We start from the raw sequence: 20713 nt of genomic DNA, 5'->3' as shown, positions 1-20713 counted from the left end.
TGTAAAGGACATTTTTAATCCATTTTTATAAACCAATATAATTAATTTAGCAGCATAACCGGATGGTCTTGAGGTATTTATAAATCCATAATCTGAATTTCATCCCACCCTCCCTCTCAAAGTACACACACACACACACACACACACATACACACACACACACACACACACACACACACACACACACACACACACACACACACACACACACACACACACACACACACACACACACACACACACACACACACACACACACACACACACACACACACACACACACACACACACACACACACACACACACACACACACACACACACACACACACACACACACACACACACACACACACACACACACACACACACACACACACACACACACACGTCCTGTTGCAGGGCTGGCTCCCTCTTAGTGGCTTGTAAGGCAGGCACACTTAATGGTGCAGTTTTGGCTGTGGGAGAAGAAAACATTGAAGTTGTTACTTTCATTTTGACAAACGGTACGACGCATTTTCACTTGAGAACAGAACTGGGCCCGGTTTCATTATGCCTAATCAATGTCAAGGCATGTCATAAATGAACGCTGGTGACGGTTGTGAACGGTGGAGAACTATGGCAGCGATACAACGTATCCCCGTGCTGATCCAAAGACGTCGCCGTCCTCGGAGCCATTGGAATACATAGTTTCATAAGGATCAACTTCAATCCCATGGATATATTGACCGACGCGGCGGCTATATTGCATAAGTTTCGACTACAACGGCAACAGATACGCATGTAATTAAGGCTGTAATTGGCTCAATCTCCTCCGCTGTTTCTATATTTATTATATCTTTTTTTTAAATCAGTATATGGTAGTATGTTCGACCATGGTTAAATAAATGTTTAGGCCTAGAAGGATTTCTAGCAATGTTTCATTCGCAAACACTGCAATAGCCTACATTTTATAATATAGTGCTGTCATGCACCTGCGCATGAAATGGAAAATCGAACTCTGAGCAATCGATTTCAGCACTTTCTTTCTGGACAGCGCCGTGTACGTACGACGTACGAGTGTTTCTTAAGAAGACTCCTAAGAGACCGTTCGGGAACCACGACTATAGAGGTAAACAACTTTGGGAAGTCATAACGTAGGAGTCTTCGTAGCGCGCTAAGAGTGGACGTTATCGGGAAACCGGGTCCTGAACAAAATGGGGCAGCAGGAAAGAAACTGACATACACTGTCAGGACAGTCAGAAGAGGAGTGGATGTTTAAAACTCACTCACATGTTTGGGGGCGCAACAGTTGGGCAACACTGGTGTCAGAAATATTGAAAAATGGATGAAATAATTTCAATGCTCTTATCAGCTGTCAATCGTTTTCATGGTATCTTATTGAAGTAAAAAATGGTGGATGCATCGCAGGTATTTAGGATGGCGGCCGTCTAAGGAAGAGCCTCGGATTTGAAACGTCACTGTAAATAAATGCAGAAATTCCAGTACTCACAAACTTGCTGAGTGTACCTCTAAATATGAACAGGTCGCTCTGCATTCTGGGTAGCTTTCACATTAACGTTCACGGTCGACTAGCCTTCAGCTTCTAACCAGAATAAGTGTGCCTTGTAATAGGACTGTTTCTGTTTTAAGAGACAAGGTTATTGCCGTCTCCGTCCATCAGTTGTCACTGAGTGTTGCCATGGAAACAGAAAGCCTAGGAGGTATGGTGACACCTTTTAGATGTTAAGTTCAATTTTCACTGTCAGCCCAGTCTGGGCCATGAGCATGGGTCCAGTGCAGGGCTTTAAAAGTACCTCTAATAGCACTACTGCCGACCCATCAGTGGCACATTCCTTTAGATTGACAGGCTGACCTCTACTTGATCAATGCTCATGGCCACGCCTCCAATATGCCTCAATTTCTCTTTCAAAAGCTGTTTGGGGAAAAATAAAGGCGAGCCCATAGAAATAGAACGGGTGTAGAACAGACATGGAAGTGTTTTCAGTGGTCATGTGACTAGTCCAAACGGAAATGGTGATTACAGTAGTTAGGAGTGGATGTTGAAGTCCATCAGATGTATTGTTGTTAGGTTTACCTTGGTATTGAATTGGGTATCGAGTATTTTCTAGATTTGTCCTCGACTCAGAATTTACATCACATTACCAATCTCAGTCAACTCATCATCCGATCATGTCTGTTTGTCCTTGCTCATTGATCTCCCTCTGTTTAAGCTGTAACATGTGACTGTGATACGTCACTGAGGCTGAGTGTGTGCGTGGTTGCGTCGGGTGCTGTTTGGGTCCTAATTATTGTAGTAATCCAGATATGAGGAAAAGCACGTGGAAGTGAAGGATATGCATGTACACACACACACATCTCCCCCAGCTCATTTTACATTATACTGTCGATATACACAATATACATCTAATGCTCTCATGCGCGTGCCCTGATTAACAAATATAGGCCTGTTCTTTGATTTTGAAAAAGCCATGTTAATTATGAATGATCAGTATGACTGATTGGACTGTGGCAGTGGAATCATGCCCCTTTGATCGAATCGTCAACTACTGTGGGTTGCCTGACTCACCTTCTGTGTGCCCAGCTTCTTCTCCACACCCCCAGCCAGCCCCCCGCCTTTGCTGTCCTTCCAGGGGTAAAAGTTGGAGCGCGGAGAGGAGGAGGAGGAGGCGGCGGCGGCAGAGCTGGAAGAGGAGGAGGGCAGGCGATGTGTTGAGGGTTTGGAGGACGGCGAATGTTCCTCCATATTGCCCCCCTTGCGTTTCTTCACAAGCCCCTGGTGCTCAAAGCCCCTCCCGCTGCCCGGCCCGTGTAGTCCTGAGTCGCCCACGCCGCCTCTGCTGTGGGAGTTGTTGGTGGCGGACGAGGGCTCTGGGGGTGATGAGTGGCCCAGAGGAGCATGTGTTCGTCTGTAGGTCCAGATCGCCTTGGCGGCTGGTGAATGGGACTCTGAGGGAGAGGGCTGGGGGCGGGGCTTGCTGCTGGGTGAAAGTGTGCCATTGGTCTGTCCATGTGGGAGAGGAGAAGAAATGGGGGGTTTGGAAGATGATGATGATGAGGAGGAGGAGGCAGCAGAAGGTGGGCGGCCCCGATCCTGGAGGATGATGCAGTTCCTGTCGGGGCCTGAGTGCTCCCCTTCCTGGGACGGGGCTTTTCGTTTGCGGAGGACAGCAGCAGCAGCGGCCTCTTCACGTAGCTTCAGCATCTGCTTGCTGGGACGCCCCACAGGGTTTTTGGTTCGTCCGGGACCCCCCTGCCGGCCCGCCACAGGCTTACCCGGAGACACCAGATGACCGCCGGCGACGCTGCTCCCACTGCCACCGGAGTTCTCCACTTGTATGGCTGCCGGGGATCTGCTGGGACCACGACTGGAAGAGGAGGAGGGGGGCGTGGTTTTCAGGGAGGAGCTGATGTGACTTCCTGTGCGGACCTTAAAATGTAACGAAGAGGCGGAAGTGGCGGCTGTGGAGGAGGGAGACGAAGACGTGATGCTCTTGGCCGAGGAAGGTGGAGACTGAAGGTCTGTGGCTTGAGGTATTTTCCTGGATGTAAAGAGAGTAAATCCAGAAATCAAACAGCCATAAAACATACCAACATCTTTGAGAGGATTACAAGAATTTGAGGCATTAGAATTTAGCTTTGTTTTGTATTAATGCACATCCTTGTTTGTATCGAGACAACATAAAACACCAACAAGGTTAACAGCAGGGATCTGATGATCTCATATTGTTATGATCCGGCGCATCACGGCATTATGTTTTCAGCTCATTCAGAGCATGCTTGTGTGTACGTCCTCTTCTCATCAACACCTTGGGGGGAATTTCTTCAAATTTGGCACAAAACGTTGATGATGAACAGATTCAAATTAGGTCAAAGGTCAATATGATATTCTATCACAGCATTAACAAATGAAAAAGCAAACGCCAGTCAAAACATGTCTCCCTTTTCGCTCCATTGGCATTGCTAGGGAACATATCTTAATAAAAATGTGTTTATTGGCCATCACGTGATTCATTTTCATAGTAGTGGGACAATATATCGATATCAGCTCAGGTTTCTTACTTCCAAAGATGGGCGCTGATGTGCTGCTCCAGCATGCTGCTGAGAGCCGACCTCAGGTGATGGAGTCTCCTGTCAAACGTGTAGATGCCGTGCCCTAAAGCATGGCTGCCAAACGAACATACCTGCAGAGAGAAGGCTCGTTAGTGTCTGCACCAGTGGTCTCATTGTTACAGTCAAATCACCTTTTTATTGTGTCCTCTGAACAAAACAGGATCAAGACCTTCATCTCTGCAGCAAAACAACTTGAAAACTAAACAGTTCTGCAAAATGAAATGCGTAATTACCCTTCATGAACTTCATAAAACAATGTGTGTGGTGTGTCAGATCTAGTTTAAACATACAGCCACAGTCCTCAACATCAAAGAAAAAATGGGTTTTCTTTATGACGGTTGCAGGAACCTTGGCAGGAATTCCCTGGTGTTCCGGGTCCAAAGTCCTCACCTGTAGTGGTCTGGGATGTGCAGCAGAAGATGGGAACTCAACGGGCTCCTCTGGTCCTTCTGCCTCACTTTCATCACTGGAGATGCGTCCGTGGACGAGAGGCGAGGGGGCTCGGAGACCTCCCTCATCCTGCCGCTGCTTCTCCTCCTCTGTGCTGCTCTCCGACACGGCCCGGCTGCAAAACAGACGCATTCAAATGGGTGCTTTAAATATAGTCTGATTACACAATAATATACTAGAGTAGCCATCGTTCCATGGTTATAGTGATAGACTGCCAATACCCGATATGATGGCTGGGTTGGTGGGTGTATGACAATATCATTATTCCTTCTTTAGGGTAGGGCATCACAAGCTCTCCATTTCATTAGTAGTTTGCATGGGTAGTCCTAATGGCAGTACCATTGTGTATTATTGTGGTTTTATACATGTCATGTGTGTTTTGTGAGTGGTGTGTAAGCTTCCGTCTTTCAAACCACACAGACCGTCTTCAGTCAACGTCTCTGCCAGTCATCTGTCAGCAGCTCACCCAGCTGCCTTCACCGACACGCACACTGAACCAGAACAGTTCTCACGTCGGCTCCATGGGAAGGTGTGGGTCTGTGTGTGTGCAGGGCATGCTGCTATGAATAGGTAACTTTAATTCAGCACACTGAGGTTATAATAGTTGGATAAATTAATGGGAAAAGCCAAATGTCATCTCAACGTTGTCATCAGTTATTCTGACTGTGTTTCAGTATAAAACATACTGATGCTCATCTCTAACCCTCATGGTGTCACGGTTACTTTGAAAACGACGATGGAAGTATCTGAAGGTGGTCAGTTTGGCAGGTTGGAAGCAGGTCTGTGATCCCTACGCGTCACAGAGCACCTTTTAACTGCAAGTTATGCAGTTTGACAACAATAAGATTACGTTTTCATTTGGTTCATCTCACTTCAATCATTTTAATCACTGTTAAATGGGCTTGGAAGTCGAGCAGACAGACTGATCACTAGGCATGGGACCATATGAAAAAGTCCTGACAAAATAATTGCAATTTACAACATTATCCCGATTATCATCTAAATGTGCTTGAAAATGTTAAAATGCCACTTAGACTAGTATGACTGTACATTTTGTTAGTAAACAAATATTTTTACTGCATCACAACTAAGTTAACATCCTTTTAAGTGACAATAATCAATATTCTTAAATAAGATAATCAGAAGTCATAAGTTTCTATTTTTCACTTTTACACCATCATAGCGAGTCAGACAGCTTTTTCAATTCACCCGTGAAGATATTTACGATAATCCCCAAAATTAAAATTCACCACAATCAATGATCATCTTATTGTGCGTTTGTTGTATCGTCCCTACTGAGCAACACGCCATCCTTCAAAAAAAAAAAAAAACACAGCACCATCTAGTGGACTGAGAAAGACATTGTTATGAAAAGGTGTAATTTGTATTTGCAATATTACGAGAAGAGTTGGATACTTGGCGGTCGTTTACGGATACAATATTGCCATGCAAAATATTGTGATATTAAGATTCCCCAGCCCTCATAGCTCCAGTCAGTAAAGCTCACTAACCTGAAAGCAGGGAGGCTGGCCAGCGGTCTCCTGCAGTGTGGAGCCCCAGCCTGCTCCCTGGGGGCCTCCGGGCTGGGGGATCGCCCGGTGGAGGAGCCTCCGTCCAGGGATGGGCCTCCTTTCTCACGAACCTTGGTCTTCAGCTCTGCCACTAGCTGGTCAAAGTTCTTGCTGCGGCCCACCACCTTCCTTCGCTGGTGGATGGAGTGGATCTGAAATGGTGTTTTACACTTTCAATTCAATTCAGTTTATTTAAGAAGGGGACAGTGCAAATTAATGAAACATGATCATACATGGGTTAAAAATGCCAGGATTAGCCAAAAGGCTAATTTTCATCTGTAGTCCCCTGGCATCAATGTAAAAAAGAATACAAATAAAAAGGATAAAAAACAACAACATAAGCAGGAAAGAACAACACAGAACATCACGGAACAAACAGCAGGTAGCAGGGTAAAATAACGGAGCGCAGAATAGAAAGCACCAGAAAGAGAAAAAAAAATAGACCACATTCAAAACAAATTATTTTAGTGCTGACATGTATATGTTGATCATCCATTGTCTTAACTGCTTGGTAAAAGATGTGTATGTGTTGAGTTCTCTGATATGTTGTGGGATTGACTTCCATTCTCTTGCACTTTTGACGGACCAGGCTGACTGACTAAAAGTGCTTTTTCGCAATGAAATAACACAATCCCCCCTAGACGATCCCCTTGTGACCCGATCAGTACCTGTTCTTCTGTTGATTTTTGGTTATTTTACACACAGAGTTCCTACACACATGCAAATGTATGTGAGGATGCCTCATAGGAGGAGACCCTCTCCACAATATGACACTTTCACAAACATTGTTTACTGATCCGAACCACATCATCACACTTCAAGCCTGACGATTCTGAAAAGGGTTTCACAACTTCATTGGATAGTTTGTTGAGTATAATTCAGGGATCTAAGATACGAGGATTGTTTTCTTCAGATACCAAATTACATTTACATTTAGGTCATTTAGCAGATGCTTTTGTCCAAAGCGACTTACAATAAGTACATTTGTCAAAAGAGAGAAACAAAGAAACCACAACGTATCATTGCCGATAAAGTAAGAGCTAAAAAATAGAAACAAGTGTTAGATCCTAGTAAAGTAGTAGTTGTTCAGCAAACATACCTTAAAACAACAGTGCTATGATCAAAGTGCTATAGGTAAGAACATAGAAGTGTTAGTGGGTCATGCTATGCAGAGTCGAGGTGAAGTCTGAACAGGTGAGTCTTGAGCCTTTAGCGGAAGAAATTGCGTTTACAAATTGAACACTAACATTCATCAGTTCCTTTTCTCAATATTTATTTTTTTCACTTTGACATGAATTAATTCCACCACACAGCATTAAAGCCTCCGTTTTAACTGAATATTCTCAGCACATAAACCCGTCATTCACCAGCGAGCCCGTTTGTTAACAGTACCGCCATCGAGGAAAGCAGCTAGTACCAATCAATGGCAACCAATAATAGCATGACATTCATGCATCCATCAATCAAGCTAGAGAAGGTGGTGAGAAGATCTTTTCAACCATCCAATCAAATTCCTCTCAACATTATGTCCCGCCTGTCTGTGCCGTTTCACTCTGAAATACTTCACCATACTGAAGACGGATGTTTCACTGTAAGTAGTACTTAATGGACATTCCTATGTGAGAGCTGAAACCACATAATGTGATATGTTCTAAATGACAAACTGACTACAAACATATTTCCTTTTAGAAATCCAAACCATTCATTGTTTTGGCAAAACAGCATCCAACCATGAATAAATAGGAGTATATTGAGGAGACATGTGGGCTTCCTCGTAGCAGGTGGAAGAGCAAACAGCCACCTCCAGAGCAGGTAGAAGACGCTTTCCTGTCACTCCTGTCATTTCCTGTTAATCAGCTCATCCTGTCTCTACTCGGCTGGATGTGGCCTCTCACACTCACTTCCTCCTTCACACACCAGCCACCATATAAGGACTTTTCCTGTGCTGGAAGCCATTTTCACCACTCTGCTATCAGTCAGTGATCAGCATCAACATGAGCAGTGAACACAGCTTGAATCATTTGAAAACGTCGTCATCACTCCTATTTGCTTCAGTGTAGTTCTGTAATCCTACTCTGAAGCATTACAGTACAAATCAATTAAAGCATTTGTATCTAGTTCAGTTGAAAAATCACTGATTTAATATGGAATGTGTAATAAATCCAACTCATTCAAATATCTTATGACAATACAGAGCATCTGTGGCGGAATACCAGAAAACAAGATGGTAATCGATTTCTTCAAAGAGCAAAATACTTCCACCTTACAGCAATTCACTAAGAGCATTAAAGGATTCAGAGTATTAATATATCAAACAACTGTTGTCTATGTAAAGATATAGTTGGGTAATGTCTAGCTACACAGACAATCACTTGCCGTCGCCATGTTGAGAGCCATGTGGAGGCAATAGATATTAGATATAGATAGATATTATTTAACACCATTAACGTCAAGCTGAAGTGAAAAATGCCCTTTTAGATCATAGCCCCCCGGCATAGTGTTCACCTATTAATCAATATATGATATAAAAAAATCAATGAAAGATATGATTGCAACTTTTAGTCTAGTTTAGCTAGAGAAGGTTGTGATCAAATCCATCCCAATGTTACGTTCCGCCCGTCTATCCTGGTTCACTGGGAAATACCTCACCATATGTTTACCATCATTCAACTGTGAAATAAGTAATGATTTTCTTAAAAAAGTTTTTTTTATTAAACTGATATGAGGACACAGTCGATGCAAAGATGATATAGATGTAAATTTGCACCAGGTGACACATGAATGATGGAAATACACGAAAGTCCAGTCAATCTAGTCCAGCGAGAACCTCGTGTGACGCTGCGATGTGAAAACCATCAGCATCGACATTCTCCTGCTGACGTTGCTGAATCCGAAATAGAGCTCCTGTGTCTGTGGTCCCCCAGAGGTCTAGATAGTAGTCCACATTAGTCCAGAGACCAGACCAGACTATGTGGAGAAACCAGAGACTGTCTGTGGTCCCCCAGAGGTCTAGATAGTAGTCCACATTAGTCCAGAGACCAGACCAGACTATGTGGAGAAACCAGAGACTGTCTGTGGTCCCCCAGAGGTCTAGATAGTAGTCCACATTAGTCCAGAGACCAGACCAGACTATGTGGAGAAACCAGAGACTGTCTGTGGTCCCCCAGAGGTCTAGATAGTAGCTCACATTAGTCCAGAGACCAGACCAGACTATGTGGAGGAACCAGAGACTGTCTGTGGTCCAAACACAAGGTCTCTGCTGTATTTATGTCTAGATGACCTTATTTGGAGTGTTGATGGAGCAGCTACAATGTTAGCGTAGCCTAGCACCCATCAACCAGACTCCATTCAGAAAACCAGCGTTTTAAAAGTAGTTAGCTTGTTGTCTTGCAGACAGACCTAACAAAGCATGACTTCAGACTTCTTACTGATCACCATCATTGTGGAGTTATTTCAGCATCCTTTTTATCTGGTTATTGATATTAAATCACAGATAAAAAAAGCTTATTGTGGGTTCATCCAGCCAACGTGCGTCTTGTTGGTGTCTACATGGAGGTTGGCCCCGCCTCCTCTCTGATGCCTCTAGAGCGAGTGCTGTGCATGATAATAAATTATCCGAGGGTGAATATTCACTCTGCATTTGGTAAACCCACGCATTAGTCTTCCAAGTCTACCCACAATCTGACTTTACCAAGAAAAATGACACCCAAAACACACTTTCAAGATTAGTCATTTAAACCATCAATATATTTTGACACTGTTGACTGTCTTGCTTGCCATTGAAGCAAAGTTAGTCAAACAGAATCTACATTTCATGCACTTTAAAGAAGCTTTGTCACTTTGTTGGTAAGTGCCTCCATCACAGGTTATCTCTTCCTGACCACAGACATATGACTATTTGCTCTCTGTTAAAGGTTCATGTCAAAAATATGATCTACCTTTTTGGCCGAGGCATGAAGAGACCACACACTCACAACCTACTTTCACACTCCGATGTGTATTGATTCAAAAGTTAAGGTGACAGGATTGGATGCTGAAAATAAGCCTCTTAACCGTTTACTCAACTCCATGGAGAAAACACAGAGTGGACAATGAGGAAGAACATTTGCAAAGACATGAGAATCTGAGGCGTAAGAAAAAGTAGGGCAGCGGAGTGTGTTTGGAGCTTACATTGCATGTCAGGAGGCGGGTGCAGACCTTCTTCCTGTCAGGGTCAAGGACGCCGCAGTGTTTGTCCAAGTCACACTCCCTCTCTGAGGAAACACATAGCATCTCAGCTACAACATCACACAGTCAGCAATCAATCACAACATGTCAACATCTCTGGAGCCATTTAGACATTTTAGAGAACGCCGCCTGAATGTGCTGTACAAGCTGAACTCCAGTGTTGACACCACTGGACATGTTGGTCATGTAGCCACGATTTTCAGTCTGTGAAGATACGCTTCTATTTTAATTAGGGCTGGACCGAACAATCAGAGGCTTCAGTCATACATTGACATTCCAATTCTGTGCAGCGTTTTCATAATTTTAGTTTTCATAATTGCAGCTCATTATGAGCGCCGCTGAAAAAGTAGTTTTGTAAAATTAGATTACAGTATTGCATACAATTGTTTCCAGCTTGTGTGATACAAATATTACCAAAACCCCAACAGGCTGTAAAGTCCAAATGTATTGAAAAATAGAGATAATAATTTCCAAAAATAAAAATATCCATCTAAATATCTTTGCTTCAATCTATATTTAATGCCGTTGAGCCTTTCAAAAACAACATTTTCACTGCAATCAAAAACGCTTTGCTCTCCTGTTAATTAAAGTTGATTTTATAAAAAGAAAAAATAATTCATCATCTGATGAATCACATAATTCAAATTGACTTCTACTAGAGTTCAACTGATATAATAATGATCGTTTGGAGCAGGAAAAAGCCCCCCAACCCGGGGAAGGAGGATTCCAAAGTGTCATTTCATTTCAGAAATGGATCATAACGCTTCCAAACTGTTACTGTAAGTTACAGTAGCAGTTGAATGATTTCTTTCTCTCTCTCCTTTCCTTGACTCAAAGACCTGACAGTGTTGCGTTGTATATCCTAGAGAGAACTTTTGTTGGGAGAAATAAACTGAAAACGGGTCGTGAAAACCATTTGTCTACTTGCTGCAAAATCAGCTTGTCAGAAATAATAGTGCACTAAAGGTTTTTGGAGCAGACAGAAAAACACTTGATTTGAAGCTGAACAAGATAGATTTTTGTGGGATTCTCTCATGATCTTGCGAGAACCTAGTTGCCATGGGAGGTAAGCGCAGGTACGACAACCTCATTTAACCGTATTCAGACCTGTAGTTTGTTTGAAATATTTACATACATTGGATCTTGATAAATGGAAACACCCTTAACGCCACGCGCTCGCAAACTGTTTTGTGATTGGTCAGAATAGTGTGGATGTTTAAATGTCTGGAACCATTTTGGAATAGTCCCCCTGGTTACATTCTTGTTGAAATCCCCCAGAAAATGGATCATTTTCACTTCATGATGACGGCTAGCTAAACCTGAGCTAAACTCTGGAAGTAAGAGGTAAATGTAATGCATCGACATCGGCCGGTTTGTTCTGAGTGTAACTGCTGCGTTCAGATCTGCTTCAAGGAACCAGCCTAGCAGAGAAAACGCTCCAGGTTTCAGAGCAACAAGCTCAGCCTGAATAAGCCCCAACACTATCCATATGACAGGACTGATGCATGGAATGAGAGCAGTAATAACAGTCATGACAGAGTAGAACATAATTACCACTAAAGATAACAGCAGCAGTAGATACTGTATAATATAATGATAATAAGAATCCTCACAATAAAGCAAAACTACTAGCATAGTTAAAAATAGAAATATGACTAAGCTGGTCGACGGAAACAGGTCCAGCTGCTTACTTCCTCCTAAAGATCATCAGTGTCTCTCTGCATTTGTACTCACTGGAGGCCACTTTGTTGTAGGCTCGGGGGGTCCGGTGGCTCTGCAGTGCAGAGGTCAGAGGGGAGTCCTTCCTCTGGCTCTGGTTGGGGGGTCTGTCACTGGGTGAAGGCCGACCAGGTGGGGTGCCTCCATGCGGCCAGGGCGGATCTCTGAGTGATGGAGGCGGGGAGCTCATTGGAGGCTCCAGAGGCGGCGGCGGCTTGAACACCGATGACTCTGTGTGGCCGCTGTTGGAGGACTTCTCCAGCGGGGAATGTCTGGGTGATGGAAGGGGAAGGAGAGGGGTTAGCTCCGTGGTCTGCCCTTTAACACTGGAAAAATTTAATAAAAATCACCTTTAAAAAAAAAAATGGGGGACTAATCACAAACCGATGACTTTAGTGGCTTAAACAAATAATAAATTATTCAATAAGCAGATTTTGTTTGGACAGAGGCGGGCTAGCCGTTTGCCCCCAGTGTTTCCAGTGTTTATGCTAAGCTAACTGGCTAACAAGGCTGCCCTATATTTATCAGACAGGCATGTGAGGAGCAAAGATCATAGCGCTCTTCCAACTCTAATTCAATTTCAGCCTTTTGTCCTTTGGTGTTTTATAAAAATGATTGTTAAGGGCTACCGGTATTATTATGTGCAAATTGATTTAACTGACTAAATAAACCTGTACAAAAAAGTATTGGATAGAAAATAATACTGCACAGCATACATCACACACGGCATGCACATGTCATATTTTCATTATTAAGCAGACTGTAGTATCTTAATTTCTCATAATACACATAGGCCTGTCCAGGCACGTGCAGAGGGGGGGGCGGAGGGTGCTGGAGCACCTGCCCCTTGATGCCCAAAGTGCCCTTTTGTCAAAGTGATTTCCCCCCCCCCAAAGAGTGTGTGTGTGTGTGTGTGTGTGTGTGTGTGTGTGTGTGTGTGTGGCCCAAAATAATAATAAATAAAACAAAATAATAATAATTTAGATCTACCTTGGTCGGTCGTGCCCTCACTCTGCCGTCACTGCCCTGACGTGCCCAGACATGCCCTGCTGCTGAACGCTAAGCTGCTGGAGACGGCCACTGCTCGTCTCGCGAAACCTCACTTTTTGACAGACAGGGAGTAAACAACTTGTCCGGTGAGAGTAGGTTTTGCAGCGGTATTCGTTTGTGCACGGTCTATTCTTGCAAGATGACTGACGAAGTGAAGTGAGCAATGAGCATCCTCTGTGTTGTCCAACTCTGCACACACACCTCTCACAAGTTATGGCCATTAACCACACACAGCGTGCTGTGGGGGAAAAGTATGTCGGGCTTTTTCTTTTTTTTTTAGTTTCTGTACGTTTCTCTTGTCATGGGGAAAGTGCATTAGAGAGATAATATGTGTTATTTTACTGTCAAGTTGTTTTTTCCTATGTTTCTAGAGGCAATGAGGCATAGACTATGTTATTTCACTAAAACTATGCGATATACATATTCACATAATTTTGGACTGTTACAGTATAAATACAACAATAATAGAAGAATTAGAATTTTGATTTTCTCAACCTCTCATTTAACAAATTAAATATAATATGCATACAAATTATATAACTTTTAGAACCTTGCTGTCTTGCGCAAAGTCGATAGTCAAACTGAGTAAAAGCACAAAAATATTTAAGTACATGATTTCCATATCCTTTAATTATTTTTTACTTTAATAATTTAGCACTAGGAATAATAAATGGCAGATTATGAATGGATTAAATTTGTGGCTATACAGTACAATTTTTGAAAAGGTATGAAATGTCACTGTGTGTGTGTGTGTGTGTGTGTGTGTGTGGTGTGTTGTGATTCCATGTAACATTCTTTATGAATATGGGTTTCTACCATTCAACCGGTTATATTACAAGGTATGTTTCTGTATGGTGTTTCAAATTCGTGCTCCATGTGCCCCCTTTTAACTGCCCCTCCAAAGGTCTCTGCACAGCCCTGGGCCTGTCAAGCAATTAAACATTTGACTAATTTCTCACAGGGAAGCTGTGGATTAGTCACCATCCTCAAATATACCTGAATAATTCCCATATTCTCTGTATATTGTTGGGAACAGAAAGATAAATGTCAGAAAGTGTATATGAACCAGAATGTGAAGCCTCTACAAATAGGGATGCACTGATACCACCGAGAACAAATACTTGTATTTCAGTACTTGTGAGTACTGATACGAGTAATTAATAATACCATTACAGTTCTAATAATAACTTTTAAAACACTCAACTGTTTTCCTGATACAAACAGAGCAGAGTTTGCAGTAGGGATATGAATAATAACCTGTTGGCAGTTACACAGTTAAAAGAAATATTAGAGATAAAAAAGCTAAGAGACTCAAGAGGACCAGCTTGTCACTGAAAGGAGAATAGTGCTAGTCCACCTTAAAAGGTCAGCCCACTTTAAGTGTTCCTGAGCCGGAGCAGCCGTTGCTAACTTTCAGTTTTGGCAACCAAACCCTGAGCCTGGTTGCCTAGTAACCACTTGAAAAGTTAGCATTGAGCCCTTCCTCACTACTGCATCAAAAGGCAGGACTTCCTTCTGTGAAGCATTTGTCTACTTTCTAGCTTTTCTTCAAGTTCTTTTCTGTCGGCCCGACCGCTGGTTAGACATTCTCTTCAACGTGTCCCACTCTGTTCTTACCGTACTCCGTCCTTGGAGTTCTTGGGGTGTCTGTATTGGGGTGGAGTGGAAGGAGAAGGCGGGGCTGCCCGTGGCTGCCCCGCCCCCTGAGCACGACCTTCCCAGGATGAAGCAGAAGCAGCGTTGGTCCCGTGGGAAGGAGAATGGCCGTGGTGGGGCCTCTGCTGGGGTTGCGGTGCGGTTGTGGGAGAGCGCAGTCGGGCATACAGCTTGGACAGAGGGCCGTGTCGGCGCTCGCAGTGCTTTTCAAACGCCTGCGGCTTCACTACCTGGCCACAGTGGCTGCACACCACCAGGTAGAAGTCATCATGGCCGGGGTAGAGGCCAAAGATGGACATGTCTTGAAAGGAGAGGGGAGAGGAAATACAATGGACACACGCATCAGACAGCAGCAGTGGTAACATGGTCATTTCACTGTGGGGCAGGAAAAGATGATGTTGCATTGAGGAAAGATGGAGGAACTTCTCAGTACCGTACAGTAAGAGTTGCACAGGAAAATACCAGTGCAATCTGTTTTCAATTGGTAAATGTCATTGGTAACCTACAGTATCCCCACCTTCCTGGATTCTGACTCCATCAACTACATGAGCATTTTGTTCAGTACTTCGGAAATGCAATGGCTGAAAACGGCTCTACGCTGGATTAAAGCGCTCCAATCGATCTACCATCGATTGTTATCAGCCGATGTTTTTCTAAATAGTTTGATCTGGGGAGTCTAGAGAAAGTCAATCAGAAGACGAAAAAACTTGAGGCAATTGACCTGTACACCGCTAAAATGGCTTCACTGGATTTGTAAGATGCGTCTCTAAAGCACCTATTACAGACAGACTTTGGGGGAGGGGCATTGACGGTCCACTGCTAAGGTAGTCGCAGGGTCATACTACAAACGGACGGACTACAAACTCAGCGCTAACATGTAATGTCTGATTCAGATTAGGGCTGCACCATGTGTCGGGTTTTCATCGTCATCGCGATATCAACATGCACGATACACACATCGCAAAGACTGCCTGAAACGCCATGACTCAGAAAATAACATTTCATTTGCATGCGCCACGCATTCACGTTGGCGCTCAGCAAGCGAACATGTGACCTCTCAGATGCACTGATCAGACGTAAGACAGTGGCATGTAAGAAGGCATTTAGGCAATTATGCAATTAGTATTGATCTGAATTTTAAAAAACTGCAAAGGTAACACACAAAACAGACCCATGGTCAGCTCTGAAACTAGCATGTTGGCTTATTCTGCACCGTCACTGTTAATATATGAACTAAAGGCACACCGTTTGAGGAACACGCAAGTTTAACATCCAACTAATGTTTTGCATCATCTCAGTACATTCCCTGAATGGCGCCACCGCACAATACTGTGACATATATAATATTTTTTTATAGTTATAATTTAAATGAGGGCTTTGTTTGCTCAGCCATTCATGTGCAATTTGTTCAATAAAATCAAGCTAGAAAGAATGTATTTATTTTATTCAGTGTTTGGGGTCTATATTAGCAGTCTACCTATTAAAGCAGAAATACATAGGAACTATATAGCTAATATGCACAATTCAATATTCATAGCAAGTCGTATCATCATCGCAGATTTCCCTCACATGGTGCAGGCCTAGTTCAAATTACATGATATTAATGTCGGTACCCTGGTCTCTATGTCAGATCAGGTGATTATAGAGTCATAAAGTATTGTGGTGACTTGCACCAGAGACATAACGAGACTTAACTAGTCCCCGACCAATCATGACTGCTCTTCTTTCACCACGTGTGTGATGTCATCCCTACTCTGCTATTTCTCTCCAGCTGTTTTCTTTCATCACTCTGCCATGAAAGATGCAGGGCTGTTGTTGCCATAGTAACATAAATGTTTCCTCCGTGTCACAACAGCATTATTCCTCTCTCTCTTCATTTTTGTTTACAGTTGTTGACCGAAGAAAAAGGCAAAGCCCCCCCAATCAAACCTGCAAGACTTTCTGTCGGGACGTTGTGAGCCGTCGTGACTGTTGTTTTCTTTCAACAACCCATGTCGTGTTGTCTGAACTAGGCCTGCACAATATGAGGAAAATCTGAGATGGCGATATGACTTGTGATAAACAAATATTGTTGAATTGTACCTTTAGATTAATGGCAGGTTTCCTCCACATGTTCTGCTTATTCACATAGCCCAAAGATCCCCAGGCTAGGTCCATTGGTGACCAAGTTGCCTGCAATTCTGAATATTTGCCTGTTTATTTTTAGATGTCAGCCTGTGGTAGACTGACAGCCTCGGCCACCTCTTACCCACGTTGACAGCCTCCAGCCTCTAAATAAGCAGGTACAGGTGATGGATGGATATTGATCTATCAGTGTTTAGATTGTTGAAAAAAAAAAAAAAACCTGAACTGATCAATGTAAACTGCAACCTTCCATCCCTTCAGGACCTGCACAGCTCCAGGGCTCGGAGGCATGCAGGTAGATCTGTGGCTGACCCCTCCCATCCCGGTCACAGTCTTTTTAACACGCTTCCCTCTGGCAGGAGGCTGCGGTCCATCAGGACCAAAACCTCCCGCCACATGAACAGTTTCTTCCCTTCTGCCGTTGGGATCCTCAACAAGTCCCGGGACCACACCCACCACTTTACAACTCCTAACAATCCTTTATTTTTTTTTTAAATCTTTTGCAGTCAGTCAGTCACAGCTCTTCCGTCTCTATTTATCAGTTATCCCTCACTTTATGTCTGAGTTTATATTGTATATACTATATATTATAGTCACTGTTTGTTTATTGTTATTGTCCTCAATGTATGCACCTTAGTCACCAAGACAAATCGTTGGTGTAAAATCCTTCTTGGCAATAAATGTTTCCGATTCTAAGCTAGAGAGAGAAATATTAATATTTTAAATAAATACAAATGTGGGGACCCTAGATTCTTCTTCTTACTCGTCACCTTGTGATGACTGTTATTCCCATGTGACGAGATGCAGCATGACTTTGAGAAAGTGCACACACTAACGATCACTATCAATGTACTTCTTTTGATTTATTATGCCGTGCTCTGATACGCACACACAGACGGGGAGTGTCTGTCAGACAGCTGCTGCTACAGACAGCCAGGCTAGGCTCCAGGAGGTGTCTTTCACCTTCTCTGCATCACACAACACTCTGCAAACCAGCACCTCCATTGACTCTGGGCAGGACAGGAGACCAAAGACAAGCTGGGGCCAAGTTTGTTGAGGCAGTACAAGGTGCAAGCACAGTAAGGCAAGCACACACTAGTAAGACTATCAGCTCATGTTTTCAGACGTCCCAAACAAAATAGACTTTTCTACGACTTGTACTTGATAGTGTGCAGACTTACCCTCCTTACTGAGCGACATGGCCTCCGCAGCCTTTTTGCCATTCTTGCTGCAGTCGTCTCCATCAGGCCCTGAAACATCATACATCACAAACGTGCACATGTTCAGTGAGCCCCTTGAGAGACACCATATTCCCAATGTTGTATGTCAGGTTCATCAGCAAGATGAAGCCCAACCTCACAGCAACATGCAGCACATAAACAGGCCATTAAGCTGCGTTATATAAAGGACTGCTATGCAAGTCAACTTCTTCTCTGTTGACCACATTTTCCAGTCATTGTTTTCTAACAGCAATAAGTGTGGTGGAGGAGGACTTTATTTCATAGTTGTGGACATAGTAGCACTTAGAGGGATGCCAGACAATGAGTGAGCGCTCATACTTAGAGATGGGAAGGACAAGAGCACTTTTGGGTCAGAAGTCACACATATGACATTTCCTCTGGCATCCAGACACGTTAATACGGGTTAAACGCTAAACGCAGGCGGTGACGCTGGCAATCAAACGAGAAGACTGAAACGAAGCGAAAAGAACACAGAGTAACGTTAGCTCACATCAAAGGCTGGGCCAGCATTTACATGGTGGCAACAGCATCAGACTCCTCCTCCGTCACCGGCGTCTCCTCTCACTGCTGCTAGCACTAGCATGCTAACGCTAACTGCCTCGTCTTCAACGCCGAGAATGGCTTGATTGCTAGCTAGCCTAGCTTTCCACGGCAAGAAGTTGCTCGCCCAACACTAGCCTCCTTCCGCTCTGATGCCACCGCTACCCGGCTCGTTTCACCAAAATAATACGCATCCATTAAACGTTGGCATCTTGTTTCATGGCCACCACTGTAAAGCACACAATATAATTACTATATCTTCACAACTATCACTTGTTTTTTCTAGTAGACAGCGTATGTAGTGGGACCTGGGAGAGAGCAACATGTTACCCACCCAGCACTAGGACCCGGCAGGGTCTTTGTTTGGGTAACATGGTTAGCTCTGTCCTCCGTTTCCACGAAAATAAACCCCGGTGCTTTGGTGAAATGGCTTCGTATCTGCCAGTGTTTGCGTCAGTGTGCTTCCTTACCATCCGCCGCTGTCACACCGGCCCACTCCGCCCAGGCAGTCCAGCTTTGTCCCACAAAATCATCGAGGCTAGGCACCCGCCGATCCAGAGCAGCCATTACTTTTACTGCGCGTTCACGCACCGCCATCATCACTGCGCGGCAAGCAACTTACGTCATATCTCGCGCTCTCGACAGGATAGTAACTTCCTGCGTGCGCGTTCCTGGGACACCCACACAGACAGACACGGAGCAGACGATCTGTCAATGATGTCATGTTTTCTTCAACTCGTTAACACCGCGAGGGAATGTGAGTGTTAAAACACAACGACGCGGAGGAGAAATAGCAGGGAGTTAGGAAAAGCCTCAAACATTTAAAGCAGATATATGCACTTCAAATGTAAAGACAAAACAACTTTTTAAACATGCACAAATACATGTATATCACCTTACAAGTCAAATTAAAAACAACAACATGGGGGGAAACACACATAAGCAGATGTGAGCAACTAACACTTCAATAACAGAGCTTTTCCAACCAATGAAAATATCGTAATGAGCCTGTTTCAGGGCAACACTGCAACAAAACAAAGTGCTGTTGAGCCCGATGACCATGAACACGCCTGGTCCTTCAACATTAGTGAAAAATCAAATCAAAAATCCATTGACATACAGTGAAACCGTGATGTTTGGGGCCTAGGTGTCCCCCCTGTTGCAAAGACAATAGTACAATAACGTAGTAGAATTTTGTCTCTACTGTTCACAACCTTTAAAGTTGCTTGATGTTTGTAACAGAAAATGTTCTTCGTGTCTATCTAACGGGTAAATACAATGAGTATTATAAAATACCGTATGCAGTAGTGAAATCTACATTACTGCAGCCTCGGTCTCTCCAGAGGACAAGCTCACAGCTGCTTGCCGGTAGAGTGAAGCCCGGGGAGCATTTGTTCCGTGGTGATCAGAAGTCACGGGTCCACACACCTGAACACAGCAGACCTCTCCTAATCCCTGTAAGTGATTAAGCCTCGCACAAGCCAGTCAGAGCCGCGCCGAAACAGGACGACTCACCGTGAAGACGTGATGTAACTGTACATCACAACAGTTAGACCATGTGGAAATACATGGGATGGCATACGTTTTTATGTAATTCCTGAGTTTCAACTAAATACTAGATAGATACAACCTATGCCAATACTGGAGATGTGTCCAAATGCAAAGGACCTTGTCTAAATGGTCTCTCATCTCTCTCTCATCTCTCTCACAGGAAGTCCAGTTGCATCCATCACTTACACTGAAGTGTGAAAGATCAGCGGCCAAGAGGCTTGTGTCAGTCCCATAGACTGTATAAGGAGTGGATGTAGTCATGGTGACCTCACCCATTGGTTTGTGGACGACAGTTATAAAGTCTCAAATACGGCTTTTTGGCTGTCGGAATTATTGCAACTGGTTAAGGTAATGACCATATTTGGACTGCAGAGGAGCGACAGGTGGACCTGATGAACACAAGCAGCAGACTAGTACCCAGTCGTAAATCCTCAGTGTTTCAACTCTGACCTGCAGTGAAGGGAGTTTCAGG

At 43.7% G+C, this 20713-nt stretch overlaps 1 protein-coding gene across 1 annotated transcript; it reads right to left on the bottom strand.

Annotated features, from left to right (window-relative positions):
* atxn7l2a (ataxin 7-like 2a) lies at positions 1-19321 on the bottom strand. Its single transcript, XM_084025637.1, has 10 exons — positions 19161-19321; positions 18091-18159; positions 14747-15086; positions 12095-12351; positions 10304-10386; positions 6074-6285; positions 4503-4677; positions 4062-4183; positions 2569-3541; positions 1-457 (listed from the first exon to the last, which is right to left on the bottom strand). Exons 1-10 carry the CDS (start codon positions 19288-19290, stop codon positions 440-442), a joined length of 2379 nt encoding a protein of 792 aa, XP_083881763.1. The 5' UTR covers positions 19291-19321; the 3' UTR covers positions 1-439.
* Positions 19322-20713: the final 1392 nt, after the last annotated feature.

This window comes from Eutrigla gurnardus (assembly GCF_963514095.1).
Source record: "Eutrigla gurnardus genome assembly, chromosome: 2".
NCBI lineage: Eukaryota > Metazoa > Chordata > Actinopteri > Perciformes > Triglidae > Eutrigla > Eutrigla gurnardus.
The sequence above is the reverse complement of the archived record's forward strand: the minus strand, read 5'-3'. Positions and strand labels throughout refer to the sequence as shown.

Coding starts and splice junctions, on each gene's coding strand:
- atxn7l2a (XM_084025637.1), bottom strand. CDS start 19,290: ATGATGGCGGTGCGTGAACGCGCAGTAAAAGTAATGGCTGCTCTGGAT. Junction 4,678..6,073: donor GCCAGCCTCCCTGCTTTCAG/GTTAGTGAGCTT, acceptor TCTGTTTTGCAG/CCGGGCCGTGTCGGAGAGCA. Junction 3,542..4,061: donor ATCAGCGCCCATCTTTGGAA/GTAAGAAACCTG, acceptor CTTTACATCCAG/GAAAATACCTCAAGCCACAG.